At 45.2% G+C, this 20,923-nt stretch overlaps 1 protein-coding gene across 1 annotated transcript in view; it reads right to left on the reverse strand.

Moving 5' to 3' along the window:
• The window catches only part of BICC1 (BicC family RNA binding protein 1), a gene marked incomplete at its 5' end in the record, with an annotated part of 107,654 nt that extends 104,378 nt beyond the window's left edge, over nucleotides 1–3,276 (reverse strand). Inside the window, one exon of the mRNA XM_081913504.1 lies at nucleotides 2,703–3,276. Coding sequence (XP_081769630.1) covers nucleotides 2,703–3,276 — 574 coding nt within the window. The remainder of the gene's footprint in view (nucleotides 1–2,702) is intronic.
• Between the last annotated feature and the right edge of the window lie 17,647 nt (nucleotides 3,277–20,923).

The raw sequence follows: 20,923 nt of genomic DNA on the forward strand, positions 1-20,923 counted from the left end.
AGGAGTTCAACAATACTACGTGAATTGTCTCAGTACTACTGAGTTTTCATTCATGGAACAATGGTTTCCAAACTGCAGAACTCTAGGATACTGCAATCATTTATGGATTCCATGATGAGAAGATAAGTAATGGTGGATATGCTGCCTAAAGCACTCTTTTGTAGACTACTTCCAATCTTTCCCTGCAACCCAAAACCGCAGGAGATTGTGGGTTCATCTTACTGAAAATACGTAAGAAATTGTATGACAGTTATTAATGTCCATGCTATGCATTTCTGCCCCGTGATACCTGGTCACACCCTCCCACATTTTCAAGTGCTGGAAAAACATGCAAAATCCATTGTAACCAGATACTAAATGGGGCGATATAAAATGAGTATACACACCACAAATTAGGGCATTGTTGTAGCACCTACTTAAAAGACTGCAGAAAAAGAAAAAAAGACAGCAGCAACAATTTGGACTCAGGGGAACCAAACAGCATCAATGTCCTACAAAGTTACCCAGAATCCTTTGCAACATCAGCCTTATGAAATGGATCCTGGGGAAGTTTGAACTCAAGTAATTTAGAAAGTGAAGAACAAGTTTACTGCTTTATTTGGAACTATATAAGGAAATAATGCATGTCAGATTATACCAGCTGCAAATATTTTTTAAAGCCTGGCTTTGGATAATTTCCAAAAAGCCTCCTATACTACAGATGTTCATTTTATAGCGTTCAATTTCCTTAATGCTTGTAAATTGGTTACAATTTTGTAAATTGGTTACAAAATTATCTTACCACTTCGACAGTCACTCACACTATGCAACAGAGTATTCATTTCAGAGTGCAGAATGCATATGTTAATTAAGCAGGGCTAAGAAGTTGCCTGGAAAACCTACATCTCTGAGATGCTGTGAAGCAGAACTTTGGGCCTGTGTTAATGATTAAGTTTTTTAAAAACAAAACAAAACACATAGAAACTATTGAGAGTCACTTTGCACCAAGCCCCTAAAAACGCTAATTTCTCAACAAATGTGGACTCCTCAGTTTAGAGAAACAAGCACTTCTAGCCTCTGAAAAACAGCAGAGGCTATAAGCACTGACATCTGTAGAAAGGAGAGTTTATCCACATCTGGGACCTGATGTGTTTGGGAAACAAACGGGAAGGAAAGATGAGAGGAGGGAGGAGAAAACAAAACAGCCAGCGAAGTTTGGAGACAGCGTATTTCAGTGTGTGCTCTGCAAACTATTTCTAGCCTTGCATTTTAGATGGCACATTGGAGTAAGAAGGTTGGGGGGGGGAGTGAAGAGACTGAACTTGGAGCATCCCAGAAACACCAAATTACAGCAGCCACTATTCCTAGAATGGAAGAAATGACATCCTGCTTTGAAACAGGGTAAAAATGAAAGCTTTGGCTAGAAATTCACACACAGAAAAGGGTCCGTTTCTCCAGCTTTGCTAAAGATCTCAGCGCACTGAGGGTGCCTCTAGCCCCCAATTCTCTCCATGTGTCAAGGCCAGCCCCTTGACTCCTGACAGCCCCCTCTCCATCCTCCCACCACCACCAAAGCTCTGTTAATGAAATATTTTCAATCAAAAGTGGTGTGCTGCTCCTCCTGGCCATGCAACACACAAGCCCTTGAAAGCTATCTTCCCAGAAGTCCACAAAGGGAGGAAGAAGTAGACAGACACTGCCAGCGACTTCTAAATGCTGACAGAGGGGGAAGTGGTGCTCCTTAAAACTGGGGGTGGGGTTTTCCCCAATAGCTGGTGCTGAGCATCTTTCCTGCTTTACCCTCACCAGCAATGCCCCTAAGGATCCCACACGGGCACTGGCCTTGAAGATCCCACATGGTGCTGGGACCATTTCTCTGTTAATTTATTAAGGCCATACTGTATAAAGCAAACTACCTGGGGAATGAACTCTTCTGGAGGGATGTGTGGCTTTAAAAAAAAATGTTTTCCAGTTTGATCCCCATATAGGACAGCTGCACATTCTTGCATTGCAGGGGGGTGGACTAGATGACTCCAGGGTCCCTTCCAATTCTATGGTTCTATGGCCAAGCGGAGAGGAGGATTTCACCACACATTAGGATGCGGAAGTGTGGCAGAATGGGCTATTCTGTTCTCCTCCTTGGAGACACTCCAGGCTGCAGTTTAAGTCCCCAAAAGGAGGGAAGGGATTCAATAAAGAATCCCTGAATGGGAAGGGACCCCAAGGGTCATCTAGTCCAGCCCCCTACAATGCAAGCATCTCAACTAGATCCCACAGATTGCATAAGCCAACTATTCTTCCTCCTGGGGGGGGGGAGAACTGTGCAAAGGGAGATGGAAAAAGACAAAAGATCAATGTCTGGATTTCACAAAAAGTCCGTGGAGAAATACGGTACATCAAGTAGTACGGGGCGGGGATGCTTTCCCTACAGCCCAGCAAGACAAAGGCGCCCCCTTCCTTCCAGGCTGGACACGCAAGCGAGCCCGGGGAGGGGGCTTCCTCACGAGACGCTGGCTGCGTGGTCCCCTCTGCCACGTGGTGAGGAGGACGTTCCCCACCGCGCGTCTAACGGGCAGCGAATAGCGGCGAGGGAGGCAAAGCGGAATGCTCGGGCCGAGTTGCGCAGGCGCCGCGCGGCCGCCCCAGCCGCGGCTCCCTCGAGTCCCTCGGCGTCGCCCGCCCGCCCGCCCGCCCGCCTTTCCCTCCCGCCGCGGGCTCCTCACCTTGCAGCATGGCCTCCAGCTTCTTCCTGTCCACGCGGAACCTCTCCTCGCCCCACTCGGGGCTGGCCGAGGGGGCTCGGGCGGGGCCGGCCGCCGAGGAGCCGCCGTCGTCGTCGGGCAGCGGCGAGTCGGCGCTGCGCTCGCTGTTGGAGCCCGGGTCCGAGAGCGGGTAGCCGTGAGGAGGAGCCGCCATCCCCGCGCCCCACTCGGCGGCGGAGGACGCTGAGGCGACGGCGGCCGCCCCCGCGCTGCCCTCAGCCTCCTGCCCGCAGCAGCAATAGCAGCAGCCGCCGTCGTCGCCTCTGCCGCCGCCGCCGCGGGAAGCTATTTGGCCCCACAGCCGCCCGCCGCCCGCTTCATCCCAGCCCGCCAGAGCCTCGCTGGTCCCGGCGGCGGCGGCGGTGGCGCCTGCCTCCTCAGCCTCCAGCTCAGCCTCCCCGCCGAGCGCGCGGCTGTCCCTCTTGCTGCTGCTGCTGCAGCCGCTCGCCTTGCACAGCGCTTGTCCCGGGCCGGCTGCAGCTCGGCTGCGCCCCCATCCCGCGCGCAGTCCGCACAGCATCCCCGCCTCCTCCATGGAGCGGCGAGAGGCGCGCGCCGACGGGGAGGGAGGGATATCCGAGGGGAGAAAAGGGGCGGGGCGGCGCGCGAGGGCGGGAGCCGCCGACGAGGGCGCCGCATAAATAGAGCCGGCCGAGGCTGCGCTCGCGCGAGGCGCCAGAAGCTCCGCCCAAAGCTATAAGTAGCGGCTTCCTCACCCCGCCCTGGTGGGTTTCTGTGGTCCAGACGCTGCAGCGACTTCTCAGAAGTCGGGCTTTGGTGGATTTGGCGCTGGGATAGGTTGCTCGCCCCACTCACCCACCCCAGGCATTTTCCCACTCAAAATTGCTTCCAGTGAGAAGAGGAGGGGTTGCAAGAGAGACAGATACACTGTAGCCTTCCCACAATAGGTGAAAAAGCAATGGCTATTTTGAGTTGAAAAATCAATAGGTGACAAAAGGCTAAGAAGTCTTTGACTATGTGCCCTTTCCCTATTCAGACTTCAGGCTGTGTGAGAGAGCTCAAATAATTCCATATAAAATGTGCTTTGAACTTTACTGACAGCAATCAAAGGATTATATATTTCCCAGATATGCCAGCAGTGTTTGGAGGCAATGGTGGATAGGGATAAATGTATCCCCTGAGATGCTCTCTCACTTTAAAAACAAGCAGTCAAACCTAGGGCTAGGCGAGGAATGCAGCCAGGCCAGATAGCCCTACTTCCCTTTGTAGAAATTAATTCATTGCAGGCCCAGGGGGTTGTAATGACTACTAGCTGCAACGTGACATTTCAAGTATTCTGCCAAATTGATGAAGGGTGTGTCTAAGAATGACTATTGAGTAGGATTGCCATACATCTAGAACTTCCCGGACATAGCGGTTGGAAACAGTATCTGGAAGGAAATCGCTTAAATGTCATGTTGGAAGCGTAGAATTTACCAAAACATAGGTTTAAAACTTTGGGCAATTTTCTATTAAAAAGCTCAACAACTTTTGTGTCCGGATTTTCACTTTTTGAAATATGGCAACCCTACTATTGAAAGAAATGAAACCCCCATGTTCAGAGGAAGTATATACTGTCCAATAGTAGGGAACAAGGAATGGTTATTGCCATTGTATAGTCTTTGGGATCAGAGGTGCCACTTACAAAGACTTATTGCCAAATAGAATTATTTCCTGGTAAAAATGCAGAACATTGCTTTGTTAAACAGGCCTGTGCAGTTATTGTGCATGCTAAAAGCCTTTTGCTTTGAGGAAAAGAGAGACTAAGGAGAGTTATTACAAATTAACTAGAAGGCTTGCTGATGTACTGGGGCCAAAACGTGGCACTTAATTTAAAAAGAAAAGGGGGGGGGAGTAGTAAATCTCTAGCCCTCCAAAAAGATAGTTACGAAGCAAAAGTGAAGGAACCCTTCCAAGCCATTTCTGTGAGATGAACCAACCTTACTGTTCCTACATTTCATTGTTTTAAACCAATGAGGGAAGTCAGAGCTGTGATTGATGAGTGAATTTGGACCCCAGTCGACAGGAATCCCTGTGGTCCTAAGAACTGCCCCCCCTTGGGTGCACTTTTCCTGCTTATGTAGTCCTTTGAATCTCTGTAGCTTGCCCTTTTTCTACTAGCAATGAAGATGCATCTTTCCTGAGGGGTAGATTTATCTGAGAGCTGGTACTCCCTACTTTTTTTTTTCTTTTTGCAAATACTACTACACAATAAGTGCATATGGATATTAAACAGCACCCCTGCCCTGCACTGATGGCAAATGCAAAATATGAAAACTTTGCAAAGAGACTTAGGAGTGTCTTCTGCTAGGGAGGAGCTAAACCAGGCACTGTAAATTTCACTTGCAGTGAGTGACTGCTCAGAAGTAAGAACTTTGTGTTTTAAGTGAGGACAGGATTACAGCCTAGGCTTTGGGGAAAATCAGGGTTCTTGTGCCTTTAGCAACTCTGCAGTACACAGAAATTCAAGAAGCTAAGCCCCCTTTCCCAATAAAATTATGGGGAAGGCTTCATATTCTGCCTGTCAAACATCTTATTATGTGTGTGGCCACTGATTTAATCTTGTGCCCTCAACTCCTACTGCAAAAAGGATGCAATTTTATGCAAATCTGTGTCCTCTTGGGTGAGTGGTTCAGAGAGCCCAATCCACATACAGTGTACTGGGCCCAGAAAATCCTGTTTGTATTCTTGCTATCCTCAGCCTTTGTCAGTTTGCATTTCTTAGTACAGAAAGTATTGATCTGATGTGTAGAGATCTTTCCTATTCTAATTGATTCAAGAGGGTTCTGGAGGCTTCTGTATGTGAAAGAAGCAAGCAGAAGGTTCATGATGGTTATTCCTTCAGAGAAGCTGAGTACAGCTGGCTTAAACTGGTTCTCTTATCTCTTCTGTCAAGGTCATGCTATAAAAGTAGGGCCAGAAGGAGCCTAGGTTTCACTTTTCTATTTCTATCTCTTTTTCTTCTGGTGAGGTGTTCTACACCTAGGTGTACATAGGTGTTATATCCATATGCTTAGTGTTGAGGTTTAGTCTTATTGTAAGTTACTGTAAGTTTAAGTTAAGTCTGCTGCAACTGGATTTCTTATGGACAGGGCCAATCCTGAATGTATTGAATTTGTAACCATTATTCTCATTTGCCTTCCGTAGCAGTAAAGCTCTGCTGGATGAAATATAATTGCCTCCGGTCTATTTTTTGGGAATCCTGCAACGTTTTTCAGTTTTTACTCTGCTAACTATACATTAGAATCTGCTCTGGATCAATATTGAGTAGAATTTCATGACAGCCTAAACCTGTAATCTGTAACACAGACGGAGACTTTATGAACATCTATCTGGAAGTGAATCTTACTGAGCCCAGTGGAACTTACTTTTGCACTGACAACCTTTGCAGCACGTATAATAATAATGGCCTACTTTCTGTGGCTGCTGTAATGGTTACTGAGATTGAATGAAAAGGTCTGGGTAAAATATATAATATTCAGACTACCAAGTACCACCACTGTATCAGCAGTAAAATACACAATGAAGTAAATGAGTGGTTTTCTGGGAATAACCCATGAGCATCTATATATCCCTTGCATTTATATGTATTTCTTTTAACGTGGAAATACACCCTTTAATAATGGGGTCTTACATTCCAGTTAAAAGAAAAGGCTCAGCATTTTTAAGCAGAAGTTTGTATGCAATTATTGTATTGATTATACACATTATATTTATCCTGTTATATCCGTTTTCTGTTACTCTGCTTTAGCAATTACCATAATTTTCCGTGTATAAGACTAGGGTTTTTTTAGCCAAAAAATAATGTTAAAAAGAGGGTAGTCTTATACACGGGGCAATCTCCCCCCATTTTCTTAATTTTAGTCCCCCAAAATAGGAGGCATATTATACACGGGGGCGTGTCATAAACGGAAAAATATGGTATGTATCTGGGAAGAGGATGATAGGTACTTAAAGCTTTCTCTATCGTGCCTTCCTTTCCTCCCACTTCAGGTCCCACGGAATCTATGTACAGAGAAGACCAGGGATCACAATCTCTCCCGGTTCTCCTCCTGTGATGAAACCATGCAACAGATGCACAGGGTTCAGGCATCTATAAGAGCTCGGCCATTTGCCCTGGATGGAAGCCATATTTCTTAATTCTCAATGTGTGTAGGAAATGCTGCAGTTGTTCATTGCTGATGAATAGGCACCCTGTACATGTTTGGATATATTTTCCTTTATTATATATTATCCCACCAGACCCATTTCCTGAAAGAAAGGGCATGGCTTGAGTGTGCTTGAAAGAGAGGAGTGGGATAACAAAGCCAACAGTGCTCACCAGAGAAATCTTCTGCTTATACCACTTATCTTCCGCCATCTGCATCTTTTCCTGGGCTTCTTCTAATGCACCTTCTTTTCATCTACCCCCACCATCTTCCCGCTTCTCTTCACTTCTGTGAAACTGGGGTAGTCAACTTGGTGACCTCCAGATGTCGCTGAACTCTAGTCTCCAATATTCCATTATTGAGCTAAGTCCTGTGGCATGCGGTAGCTTCTCAGCTTCAGGAGGTCCTGGGTGACCTGTATCCATTCCAGTATGACTTCAGCCCTGATTAAGGGACAGAAACAGCTTTGGTTACCTTAGTAGATGACCTTTGCCAGGAGTTGGAGACAGAGGGTATCCCTGTTGGTTCTGCTGGACCTCTCATTGGCTTTTTGATACCATTGTATGTATATCATTATGTGTGTATGCACACATACATATTCAGGGTTTTTAGCTGTAGCTAATTCATGCTGTGAGCTGCCTTGGATCATGTATTAGGAGAAAGGTACGGCATTAAATAAATATATAATAAATCTCCCACCAGTCCCAGCTAGCATGGCCAACAATCAGGTATGATAGGAGTTGTAGTCCAAAAACATCTGGAGGGCCCATGTTAGTTATTCCTGCTATAGAATCTCTTGTTGGGCCGTTTATCAAAATCTTGTGCCAACATCTGGCCCAGAAAGAGCCATGATACTGACACCAGAGACTGCTCATGGAGCCACGATTCCATCATTGCCCTATCTCCTGTATGCCCCCTCAAAGCCTTTGTAAATCAGCCCATCACATCATATAGCATGTGTTGCAAGCAATATGGAGTGTTTCTCCCACGTATTCCAAGGAAGGCCTAAAATGCCAAGTGCATGATTTAGTTTAAGTTACCCTTAAATGAAACTGAAAGCCACATTCTTAATTGTTAGAACAACATGACATGGGCAGACGACTGGAGAAAATAAGGAGAAGTTGGCAGATAGCAGCTCCAGTGCTTAGAGAGAATATTGGTTGGGGTTGACTTTGGCACGTGTAACTCCATACTTTTTTGTGTGTGGCTAGTAGTTTTGATCAAAGCAAAGAATAACAAGAGCTTTTTCATTCTGTTATATCCCTTTATAATGATTCCTGTAATGACTCTCAGGCTCCTTTGTGGCCTCAGAACCCCAAACCGAATGAAGGACAAATTTCTTACCAGCCCCAAATATGCAGCACAGAATCGGTAAAATGATACCTTGTACTGGAGCCACTGCTGTTGATGTAGGAGCAGGGAAGCAAAATTTACCCAAGTCTCCTTTAAGAAGAGGGAATTTTATTAGCACATTAGCAATAATCAACCCTGCCCCAAATTCCTTCACTATGTGGCCAGCCATAATGGGGAATGGGGAAAAAAGAATTCCTTTCTGAGTCTTGACCTCCAAAGAGGCACTAATGAACTTCGAGGCTGAGGCCTCAAGCAGCCAGAACTTCAAACAGTTCATTTCTCCAAGAAGGGGAACAACTGTGTTTCACCTCTGTGCATTTATTGTGAAGTGGAACCCTTTGCATTACTACCTGAATGTTCCCAACCAATATTCTTCAGCAATAGTGGGTGAGGAAGGTGGTGCTTCCTCCCTCAAGCCCTCAATCAAATTGATTCCAAATGCCAGAGAAGTTCTGGTCCAGTTTCCTAACCAGCTTGCCTCACAGATAGCCCTGTCCATGTCCCATCACCACCCAAACATATCTGACAGTTGTGACAGCAGCATAGTAGAGGTTTGGCAATGGGAGCTCCCAGGAGTCAAGAACCACGAGGAATATACAGGGTGCCACCCAGCTAACTTGTTCCATAAGCACAAGGATTTCCACTTGTGAAATGGAACGCCTCCTCTCCCCAAATTCAGTTGCACAAGCAGACATCTTTACAACAATGGAACAGTCAATTAGTGCTACTTTGGATACAACCCACAATTCCTTCAGTCCTACTAGGAACATCACATTTCCCATGGGTTCTGGTTTTTGGAATGTCATCACCAGCATGCATTGCAGCATCCTGGGCATCGGGAATCATGGGAAGTGCAATTCTCCCATGCTTCCTAATAGGGATGTAAGAACCATGGGATCTATATTCCCTATGGTTCCTGATACCAGTGGTGCCGCAATAAAACTGCTAACACATTTTCATAACTAAGCGGGGTCTAGTATGGTCTTTCCACCTTGGAAACTGTAATTATGATTAGGTGGGAGGCACTACCACAAATGTTGTTTGTTGAGTTTTATGGGGGGGGAGGGAGAGATTAACCGGGGAGGGTTGGGGAAAAAGGAGGCTTCTGGGGTGTGGAGTTCCAAATGGGCTCAGGGCCAGGAATCTTAAAAAAAAAAACCCCAAACAAACTCAAATCTATTATTGTCCCTAAACCCATTCTGGATTGAGATGTTGGAGTAGGGGGCTCACCCATTATTAATATTATTCCTTCCTATCTAGGTTAGTTCTAAAATGAAGGCTGACATTTTAATGCAGAGTTCCCTGGAAGTTCAACTCAATGAAACTTACTTTTGAGTTGCAAATGACTGGGTTTCTACACAATGAAATAACAGTAATAATAATTACGCCTTTTGGTTCAGAACATATAAATATGAATTAACGTACCACTCTGGTAAAATGAAATGAATATCTATTCGTAGATTATTTGAGTTTAATTTGTTCATTTTAACTGAAATGTGCACAATAGCTGTCTATTTCGCTGCGAGGGAGTTTGGAAATATTTTCTCTGGCTTAGACATTCTACCATATAATCTGGACCTCATTAAATGTAAGGCATATGGGTCTCTCTCCCCCCCCCCCGCCCCAAACCTTGTGTGGGTGGGCATGCCCAGGGCAAAGAGGCAGCTTGAAATGTAAACCCTTTCAACTAAAACTGACCACCGAGCCTTCTTGATTTTGTTCTGTTGGATGAATCTGGTTGTTGAGATGGGTAACAACAGCAGCGGCAGCAGCAGCAACAACATGAGGCTCTTAAGGATTGCATCCAGTGTTGTCTCACATGCTGCTGACACAAGGCTCTTGGAGCCAATGGGGGCTTCTTTCAGCAGAACAGAAAAATAAGATTATTGTGATATATTCACCCTCCCCATTCCACCCACAATCAGCTCCAGAGGACTCGGGGATTTTTCAGTCCACTCTGGGAGGTGACACCATGGGGTGGCCTGGGAAAGCATAAATCTCTCTCTCTCTCTCTCTCTCTCTCTCTCTCTCTCTCTCTCTCTCTCTCTCACACACACACACACACACACACACACACACACACACACACAAACACATGCAAGGTAAAAGGTCTCTTTCTTTATTGCACTGACATGAGCTTCTGATGGATCAAACATTCCATCAAAGATGAGGCAGCACTGGATATCTGATGCGAGCTCATGTCCATCTAGGTGTGATTGTGTTTATGCAATTACAGTGGTACCTTGGGTTAAGTACTTAATTCATTCTGGAGGTCCGTTCTTAACCTGAAACTGTTCTTAACCTGAAGCACCAGTTTAGCTAATGGGGCCTCCTGCTGCCGCTACGCCACCAGAGCACAATTTCTGTTCTCATCCTGAAGCAAAGTTCTTAACCTGAAGCACTATTTCTGGGTTAACAGAGTCTGTAACCTGAAGCGTATGTAACCTGAAGCATATGTAAACCGAGGTACCACTGTAGTACATGCAAGATTATGAGAGCAACCCAGTTTTTATACCACTCAGTGCGCTATCTCTGAGATCAACTTGGCCAATGAACTGTTACTGCTGAAGGTGTAGATGAGAGGTCGAACACAGGGTAATGATGCTGAGGCCTCTCCCAGCTCTGATGATAGGAGGCTGATATGTAGCATTGAGCTGGAGGTCAATCCCCCCTTGCTGGGCCTGCGTCTTCAGGGAGATTAAAGTAGGAGCCGTGGGCAGCATCACTGCAGGCAGATGACAAACCATGGTATGGTGAGGAGTGCACTGCGAATAGGTCATTATTATGATTGCTCCAAGAAGATGTAGCAGTCAATGGCAAGTTCTAACTTAGGCTAATGCACTGTAGCAGGATCTCCCCGCTTCCTCCCTTTCCCCAGAGCCCCCCCCCCATGAGTGAGTGAGGTTGGAAGCCAGCCAACTTGCCCACCATGATGGCTATACTCAGATCCAGTTCTAAAGGTAACAATGGACCATAGCTCAGTGACAAAGCAAATCCTTTGAATCCGGAAGGTCTCCAATTCAGTCCCTAGCCTCTCCAGTGGAAAGGATCACAGAGAGCAAAGGCACTTCCAGACTGTTACCATTTCCAGCATATTCCGATTATGAATCCACAAGTAAAGTAGATTTGGCGATCTTGGACAACAAAAGCATCCCGCCCCCAGCAGACTTTTTTCAATAAGGAAAACAACAGGAAAATGCCTTGGAAAGTACAGGAGAATGCTTGCTTGATGCAACACCATATATCCACCCATCACATATTGTGCCCTGCCAGGCGACTGTCAGCCTTCCATGTGTCTGCAGTTCCCAGCAGGCAGCAAACCCACTGATGACCTGCCATGCATGGCTGTGGGGCTGTGTTTGGCTGGGTAGCTTGCAAGTTGCACAGCCCTGGTCTGCGGATAAACAGCAGAGACTGATGAACCTCATATGATGTCAAAACACAAAGATTAATTAAATACAATTGCCCTTCTTTTTCTTTGAACAGAAGCAGCAGAACATTCTCTCACTCCTTCCGTTAATTATTAGAAGGCCTTTCCCAACAGCCAACCAAGTGTAGTTACTTATTTAATCTCCCCCCCCCAATGATGTCACAAGAATTCGGTGAGACAGTAACCTTTTAAACTATTTTGCCTTACATCATTATATTGACAGGAGCAAATTGCTACAGGATCACGTTTTGTGCCCTCCCCTTCTTTAAACAGCAGGATATTCCACAGGAGCCTTTTACAACATCAGTTTCCCTGTACAGAGACTGTATTAGAGATTTTGGGCGTCACTATCATATCTAGGTTGTTGCTGTTGTTTTAGAAACACACAAGCTGAACTAGGGAAAGTGCGGCAAATATTAGCTTTTGCCATGTCAGGATACATATATTATATTCATTTATAACTCCACCCTTCACTGAATGGTCTCATTAAAAAAATTGGGAGCACAGAATGGCTCCACTGCTGCATTTTATGTATGCCACTTACAAGCTCTGGTGATTAAGTGCTTAAATAAATTAAAAAATACATCTCAATATGCACTCAGATTAATGAGTTTAGTTACCAACAGGTGAGCTTTAGCTTAATCTATAAAATGCCCTTTATTATGGATCACACATTCACCCTCCTGACGATGGGCAGGACTAAACAGGTGCATGTAAAAAATAAATAAATGCACCAAATGGAATAGCTAAGACTTTTGATTTCTCAATGAAATATTTTGGCAGACTTTTCAAAAGCAACCACCGAGGGTGGAAGAGTCGGAGAAATAAGTAACCACCCTGGGCCCTCTTTCTTCTCATTGCCCTCATTCCTTCACAGCTGCAGTTAGGCAGAATTCCGACAAGCTACATTCCTTATCACATAAAGCAAACTACTATGCTAATGTAATTCCTGAGCTATGAGAAAATGTTTCCCTTGGTTTGCAGGTAGGTTAATATTGGAAATTCCAGTCGAGGTTGCATGATATCGCTGTTTGTTCTGATAAGGGGGCAATACTTTTGCCTTTATCTCCTGTTCGGGAGGAATACATAACGGCTGTTTTTCATCCTCTTGTTTATCACCTGTCATTGCTATTTTCATGTGAAGGAAGCAATCTTCATGTGGCCAATTTCTAAGCTGAAAGCAACCTCTGAAATTATTTTCAGCATTTCGCATAAAAACAAATAATATTTGAAGTCAGAGACGTTTATGTTTGCCAAGCCTGTACAAAAAGAGTCCAGGGTTGAGTGTTTTGCCAAAACTCGGACAAACTAGAGTTCATTTACAGTGGTTTTTTTCCTAGCAGGACAAGCACAAACTGCAGTTTATGAAGATGGGTTCCCACCCCCTGGAACAGACCATAGTTAAGATTAACCACAGTTTGGGGTTCAGGCATAGCACTGTGGTTCATTTAAAATGGAAGTGAAGGCTTCCAATTTCATGATGACAATCCCAAGTTTAGCCCATAGTTTATTGTTGCATTCAGATGAGGTTTCAGAATAAGTGGTTAGGAGCAGAGACACACATGTCAGTGTAGTCCTAGCTGCCAGCTTCCTCCTCATCACTGTCACTCTTGTAGAACTTAGCTGGGATGAAACAAGAGTTAGCTGGTTGCATGTGTCATTGGCTTTGGCTCTGCCTCCTGTTGACCTCTCTACCTTTGCCCTGTCAGTCCTAATGGGTACCAGCCTTCACTGGAGTCCCACGACATCTGGGAGTCCCTGTTAAGGATACAGGGCAGGCAAACATGTGCCTTCCTGTACTTTTTGGCATGTAGTTAGTATCAGCCATCATTGGCACATGCTGTCAGACGATAAATAGAAAATAGAAAGAGTTTCAGAAACATCACCCCGCAGCTGCCTTGTTCAAACAGTGGTCATGGTTTGTGATTCTTGGCATCTTTCATATCTTAGTCTTTAAAGTATTTAAAGAATACTTTTTGGATGCATCCACTGAAACATGCTGTTTTGGGTTGGGGAGTGTGTGCTATATAGATCTGGACAAATACAGTTTCACCATATTAATTAAACAACGAGATGACATAGCTGAAACGACTCTGGGCCTCAATGATTTAGCGAAACTGGCTGCTGTGGAGAGACAGCTCAGAGTTGTTTTTCAGAGATTAAAACTTCCAGTTACCATTAAATCATGATGAACAAACAGGCTCTGGGCTTGCAACGTGTGATTGTCTGTGACATAGGCCTATTACAGAAGAGAGGAGGGCCATCTGTCTTTGTTGGAAAGAACATGGTTATTTTTCCCCCTAGTCAAAATGCCACAGAATTTTGCATCAGTTTAATGAAGTTTGGCAACTGAACTGCAGTTTCACTTGTGGTGGAAGCACCTTAAGCCAGATTAAGGATTCGCTGGAATCTAGCGTACTTTGCTCAGTTCCAGAAGGCTTCTATGATGCCATAGGTCAGCTGTGCATGTGCATTGACCTCTGCTCCCCTCCCCCATGGCATAAGTGTAATCACATAGTGCAGGCGAGCATCAAGCATGTATAGCCAGGTCTCTGTACCATAGAATTGTAGAGTTGGAAGGGACACCAAGGGTCATCTAGTCCAACCCCCTGCTATGCAGGAACCTCAACTAGATCATCCATGAGAGGTGGCCATCCAACCTCTGCTGAAAAACCTCCAAGGAAGGAGAGTCCATCACTTCTTGTGGGAGTCTGTTCCACTGCCAAATGACTCTTACTGCCAGAAAGTTCTTTCTGATGTTTAGTTGGAATCTCCTTTCTTGTAACTTGAAGTCATTAGTTCAGGTCCTACCCTTTGGGAGCAGGAGAAAACAAGCCTGCTCCATCTTCCCTGTGACAGCCCTTTAGATATTTGAAGATGGCTGTCATAACTCCTCTCAGTCTCCTCTTATCCTGGATAAACATACCTAACTCCTTCAACTGCTCCTCATAAGGCTTGGTTTCCAGACCCTTGATCATCTTGGTCACCCTCTTCTGCACACACTCTAGCTTTGTCAATATCCTTTATAAATGGTTGTGCCCAGAACCATTTTACTTTAGGTGTGGTCTGACCAAGGTAGAATAGAGCAGTAGTATTACTTCCCTTGATCTGGACACTATATTTTTGTTGATGCAGCCGAGAAGAGCGTTAGCTTTCTTCCTGTGCCACCATGATCTGATGGACCCCACAAATTCTAGGGTTTCCCCTCAAACAGCGACATTGATTCTGAGTGGGAACAGAAATTAGAAAAGCTGGATGGAGAATCTGAGCCTGCCAAACACTTTTTCCCCCTCCCAGAGCAGAACCTCTCGGTTCCATCCATCTTGAGATAGTGATACTAATACCCCCTGGGCAGTTCTCAGGAATCTCTGGTATTTGTGTGGTTAGAGGCAGCTTGCTCCGTCGAGATCACATCAGTCCGACTCCAGAACTCTGAATTATATGATCCATAGAGAGAAAAAAAAATGTTGCATATCCTCACGTTAAATTTCCATGGATACTGACATTGGATATTAGCCACAGGAAGCTGCTGTAAACGGTGTCTGTAGAATGCTGACCCATGTAGCCTGGCTATAGCTCTCAAAGCTTTCAGGCAGAAGCTTTTCCCGGTCCTTTAGCTGGAGATGCCAGGGATCAAATCTGGATGTTTATGTATTCAGGGCCCTATCTCAGGGGGCTCCCAGAAAGCAGAAAATGCAGCATGCGAATCACCCTTGTAGCTTAACCCTCTTCCATACCACATTACCATTTTCTAACACGCTTCTAGTGTAAACTTTATATCATGCAGTAGCCAAAAGGATGTTCATCAAAGATTTCTCTTTCTCTCTTTCTCTCTTTTTGCCCCTCTAATAATTAATCCTGCTGTGGATCAACATCCCTGATAGTCATTCAGGGCATTTTTCTCTTCTTATATAAGCACTTGGCCCTTGTTCTTTGTCCGACGCTGTTGACAAATGAAGTGAAAAAGCTGTTGCAGGCATTTTGTGACACTGGAGAACGAAGGCTACCTCTCATAGTTTATGATGGCTTGAGATCAGCATTGGTCGGATGCCGAAGAATTCCGACTTCCTCTCGAAAGCACATTCGGCACAGTGGGACGCATTTGTCTGGACGTGCGAGATATATATAAATGGCCTCCGCACTTTATTTGCCCTTGAAATTTGCTGCGATTCCTGTCATTTCAAGCTGCCTACGCCCACACAACTATGGTTACTCGGTCTCCGTCTGGACTGGAATCTTTCAGGAGTAATTGAGCTGGTATGCCATCTTTTGTTGATAATTGGAAAGTTTTTGGATCCAGCACAAGAAGTTAAAATTCCCTTTGCACAGCCATATGTTTTAGAAGTTCTTGCAACAGCAATTTTCAGGTCATTTGTCGAGCAGGAATTCGAGAAGAAACATATGCCTCCCGCTTGCGTCTTGCCTTACTATTCTTAAGAGTATTATTTCATAAACAGAGAAAGGAGGTCATTAGCTGGCAAATTATTCGCAGGATCTAGCTGGAAAAGAACCGCGTACACTCAAGGATTACTGGAGAGGGGGAAAGAACTGACTTTATTTTATTAGGCTACATTTAGAAATGAACGAGCTCGGATGAATTTCTTTCTCAGCAGTAAGGCAAACAGACGAATGCCGCAAAGCCATTTCCCCCCTCTCTCACAGAAATGAGAAACTATGTAGGGAAATGACTGTGTGTGCATGATGCTTTGGATGAGGCCCGAAAACCACCAGCAGTAAAGGTGTGAATTATGAAGGCCAACAAGTTGGATTCTTCACAACAGGTTGGGTAATAAAAAGGTAAAGGGACCCCTGACCATTAGGTCCAGTCGTGACCGACTCTGGGGTTGCAGCGCTCATCTCGTTCTCAGGCCGAGGGAGTCAGCGTTCGTCCATAGACAGGGTCTGGGTCATGTGGCCAGCATGACTAAGCCGCTTCTGACGAACCAAAGCAGCACATGGAAACACCGTTTACCTTCCCGCTGGAGCGGTACCTATTCATGTACTTGCACTTTGACGTGCTTTCGAACTGCTAGGTTGGCAGGAGCAGGGACTGAACAAAGGGAGCTCACCCTATCGCAGGGATTTGAACAGCCAACCTTCTGATCAGCAAGTCCTAGGCTCTGTGGTTTAACCCACAACACCACCTGTGTCCAGGGTGGATAATACATGATAATAATTAGGGCAGAATCAAAAGCAGTTTTATATTTCCACGAAAGTTTAAAAAGAAAAGAAAAGGATACCACCTTCTGTTGGTCACCTCCACACCATACATTAAAAGCACATTGAAAGCTTAAAGGAACTGTAGTTTGTGGAAACTGACAGGAACTGTAGGTATCTGAGGGGTAAACTACTATTCCCATGATGCTTTGAGGGAAGCCATGATGGTTAAAGTGGTATAAATGCATTTTACATGTATAATTGGATTTGACTTTTTGACACTCACTGTATTTAGTTGTGTATTTTTTTCTAATACCCTTCCGCCTAGCATCATTCATTTTATGCTCCCATCAACCCTGTGAGGTACATTAGGCTAAAAGACCGTAACGGATGGTTCAGTGGGGATTTGAACCTGGATTTCCCCCTGGTCTAATTCAAGCACTCATTGAATTTGCCTCATTGCCATTCAATCTGTTTTTATTCTACCACGCCCCACATGAAGCTGTTAATGCCATCATCGTTGGATGTGATGATATCATGGACGCCCATTCATGGTAGCAGCAAACAAAGTCAGGCCAAGAATGTGGAAATGTTATGTACTGAGTTGAATAGGATCCAAAATGCAGCAGTCTGATTGGTCCTACAACAATGCAGCAGTATGATTGGTCTGCAGGAGCCACCCAATCCAGCTCCAGACATCCACTCTAGATTCTGAGTATATTTCAGGAAGGCATCTCTGAATGTAGTCCTGATGCTATATTATGTATGCAGCGCTCTGTGTTTCCCTGAGCTTGCCGTGTCTTTTATTTCGATACATGATATCCAATCACATGGCATTGTCCGGGTTTGGGCTACTGGCATTGGCTCTTAAGCTCTGGGTTACAATTTGCAGCTTGGGGCTTTAGACAGCCAATCACGTTGAGAGTGGGAGTGGCCCAGGCCTTCAGAAATACACATAGCAGTTGCTTTGCCCCTGTTTGACTGTTCTGTTCTGTTAGACATTGGCTCAATAAAGTTTCTTGCTGTAATCGCTGCATCTCACCTCATAGAAACATACACAATCACCCTTTCTCCTTCCTGGACCTACTGAAGCACCAATGTGGTTTGAGGAGCAGGATACCAGCTGCACATTTGAGCCACAACAACCTCTCCTTCTTTGAAGAACCGTACATTGATGTCAGGGCCTGGGCAGAGGAGGAATGGTGAAGATGGCCTCCCCATCTTGACCCTTCCAAGGAGGAGGAGGAGGAGGAAGACAATTTAGATTTACAACAAGGGTATGAGGGAGGTCATAGCTCAGAGGAAGATGAGGGGGGAAGTTGGGAAATAATGGGAGAAAAGGAGGAGGAAGCCCCAGGGGAGGTGACAGCTGACAGACACAGTGTCTTTAGAAAGCATCCCAGGCTCCCTCTCTCCCAGAACCCAGTGAGCCTTGAAAGTAGGAGAGTAAGAAGCTGAAAGACAGAGGGAACATATCAGCACCTATAGAAGTGACAAATGAGGAAGTGGGAGAGATGGGGGGTGGAGATTCATTGGGACAATGCCATTATCCCAGAGGCTGGGTTCTAAAGCCTCTCTATGTAAATACTGAATAAAATGGATGGTAAAAAACATTTCCTTGTCTTTGTATGTCCCTGGGCAACTGGCCGGGAGTCGCTGGCAGCAGTCTGACAATTGGGGAGCGCTTTGCTAAGATCAGTGTGCTTGAAGAAACCCCTAGCATAGGGTTACCAGACGTCCCCGGTTTCTGGGGAAAGTCCCTGGATTTGCAAATCTGTCCCTGGACAAAATATATCCCCGGAATGTTCCCAGATTTGCAAATCTGTCCCTGGGAAACGTGGCAGCGGCAGCCTCAGCAGCCCGGAGCCAGCCTGGTAGCGCAGTTGGCTCTGGCTGGCTTCAGGAGCTGCTCACTGCCGTGGCACCCGCCATTTTTCCTCTCCAGAAGTCCCCATATGATGTGTCTTATGCGCAACCCATCATATGGGGACCTCCAGAGAGGAAAAATGGCGGGCGCCACAGCTGCAAGCAGCTCCTGAAGTCAGCCAGAGCCAACTGCCAGAGCCAACTGTGCTACCAGGCTGGCTCCGGGCTGCTGACTGCCGCTGCTGCTGCTGCTGCTGCCGAAGGGGAACCGGGGACATCTGGCGGTACAGATCACCTTCCCCCTTCCCCCTTTGTTTTGACTGATTGGGGGAGGCTCGGGAGTTGCGGTCGGGCGGCCGTCACCCAGTTTTTTTTTAAAAAACTGTGCATTTATGTTTCACAGGGTGTGAAAGAAGGGCTTTGCATGTTTATACAATATGCATGTGTGCTTGGGCCCAGGGTCTTTTGCCTCACCATCCCCACTACTGATTACCTGTTGCTACTCAGCTTCAAAGGGGGGGGGGGAAAGTGTCCCCAGATTCATTGAAAAAAATCTGGTAACCATACCCTAGCATGGGTACATAGCAAGCTGCTTTATCCCAAATAGTTGGCCCATCTTTGGTATTGTCTACACTGAGTGCCAGCAGCTCTCCAGGGTTTCAGGTGCAGGTTTCTTCCTGCCCCACCAGCAGATCTGCATGTAAAGCAGGTCTTCTACCACTGAGCTAAAGCCCTTTCCAGTGGCAGCCTCTGTTTACATGTATGTTTATTAGTGGACCCCACAAGAGATTTGCAAAACCACACAAACGTTCCTGGTCCTGTTATAAGGTTGTGGGAGGGATGGAGGAGCTTGAAGATGTTGCAAAAGAAGCTTCAAAAAAACCAACCGCTGTTTCTCAATCTAATTTGAAAAAGAATGTTCAGTATGTTTTGATTGATCCGTTCTATTATCACACATTTTATGAATACCTTTCTTAATCGGGAGTTTGAAACATCCGAGCCAAAAAAGTAAAAATAAAAATGGCAGAATCCTAGAGGTGATGAAAGACTTTTTCAAATAGCTGGTATATTTTAACTTCTGACTCAAGGCTATGAGGCAGACAACGATAGCAGATGGGCAGTCTCATTTATCAGCTTCCTTTGGGTGCCTAAAATACAGGCGAGAAATAAATCTGAAATAAATCATTAAAAGCAACCATTTTCACAGTATGAGCAAAATATTAGCTGGCCCAGCCCACTGAAATAGTAACAAGCTTCCTACTTGAGATTCCTGCATTGCAGGGGTTTGGACTAGATGTCTCTCAGTGTCCATCCCAACTCTACAGTTATATGATTCTATGATTCCGCTCCTCTGTTATTGGTTATTATTTAGAGCAATGTAAATAATTAAAGCTTGTATTAACCACTATTCATGGCAGTTTTTTTAAAAAAACACAGAGAGAGCACTCCATGAATGTCTTAGTACCACACCATACATTTAAAGCACATGTCCCCACTGCAAACAATTCTAGGAATTTTAATTTAACCCTCACAGAGCTCGAACTCCAGGCATCCTTAACAAACTTTGGTTCGCAGGATTCTTTGGGGAAAGGTATGAGCTTTAAATGTATGGTGTGCACTCAGCCTCAAATTTTAAAAGTAGCTATATAGATTTAAAGTCCTGAGTCTTGTAGCTTTCTTCACAGCTTGTGGTGGAGCTTCTGGGTTTATTTAGATTTTTAATTCGTTCCGGAGGTCCACTCTTAACCTGAAACTGTTCTTAACCTGAAGCACCACTTTAGCTAATGGGGCCTCCTGCTGCTGCCGTGCCGCCGGAGCACGATTTCTGTTCTCATCCTGAAGCAAAGTTCTTAACCCGAGGTACTATTTCTGGGTTAGCGGAGTCTGTAACCTGAAGCGTATGTAACCCGAGGTACCACTGTACCACTCAAAGCACATTATTTCTCTCAAAGAATTCTGGGTGCTGTAGCTAATTAAGGTTAGCCTATAATTTTAAATATCATTAGTTAGGCTTTTAAAACTAACACAACAACAACCCACCAACAGTGTAAAAGTGTCTCAGCCATAAGCTAGCAATTAATGCAAGCGGTCATCTGACCAAGCAAAGTTTGATCAGGTCAGTACCGCCCAAATCTGTTTAAAATGGCACCCACCTCCACAGTTACAATCATAGTATCCATTTTTTAAAAGAAGGTTAGATGACGAGTCAGCACTGGATTTAGGGCAGT

The sequence above is a fragment of the Podarcis melisellensis genome (genome assembly GCF_964234715.1).
Source record: "Podarcis melisellensis genome assembly, chromosome: 5".
NCBI lineage: Eukaryota > Metazoa > Chordata > Lepidosauria > Squamata > Lacertidae > Podarcis > Podarcis melisellensis.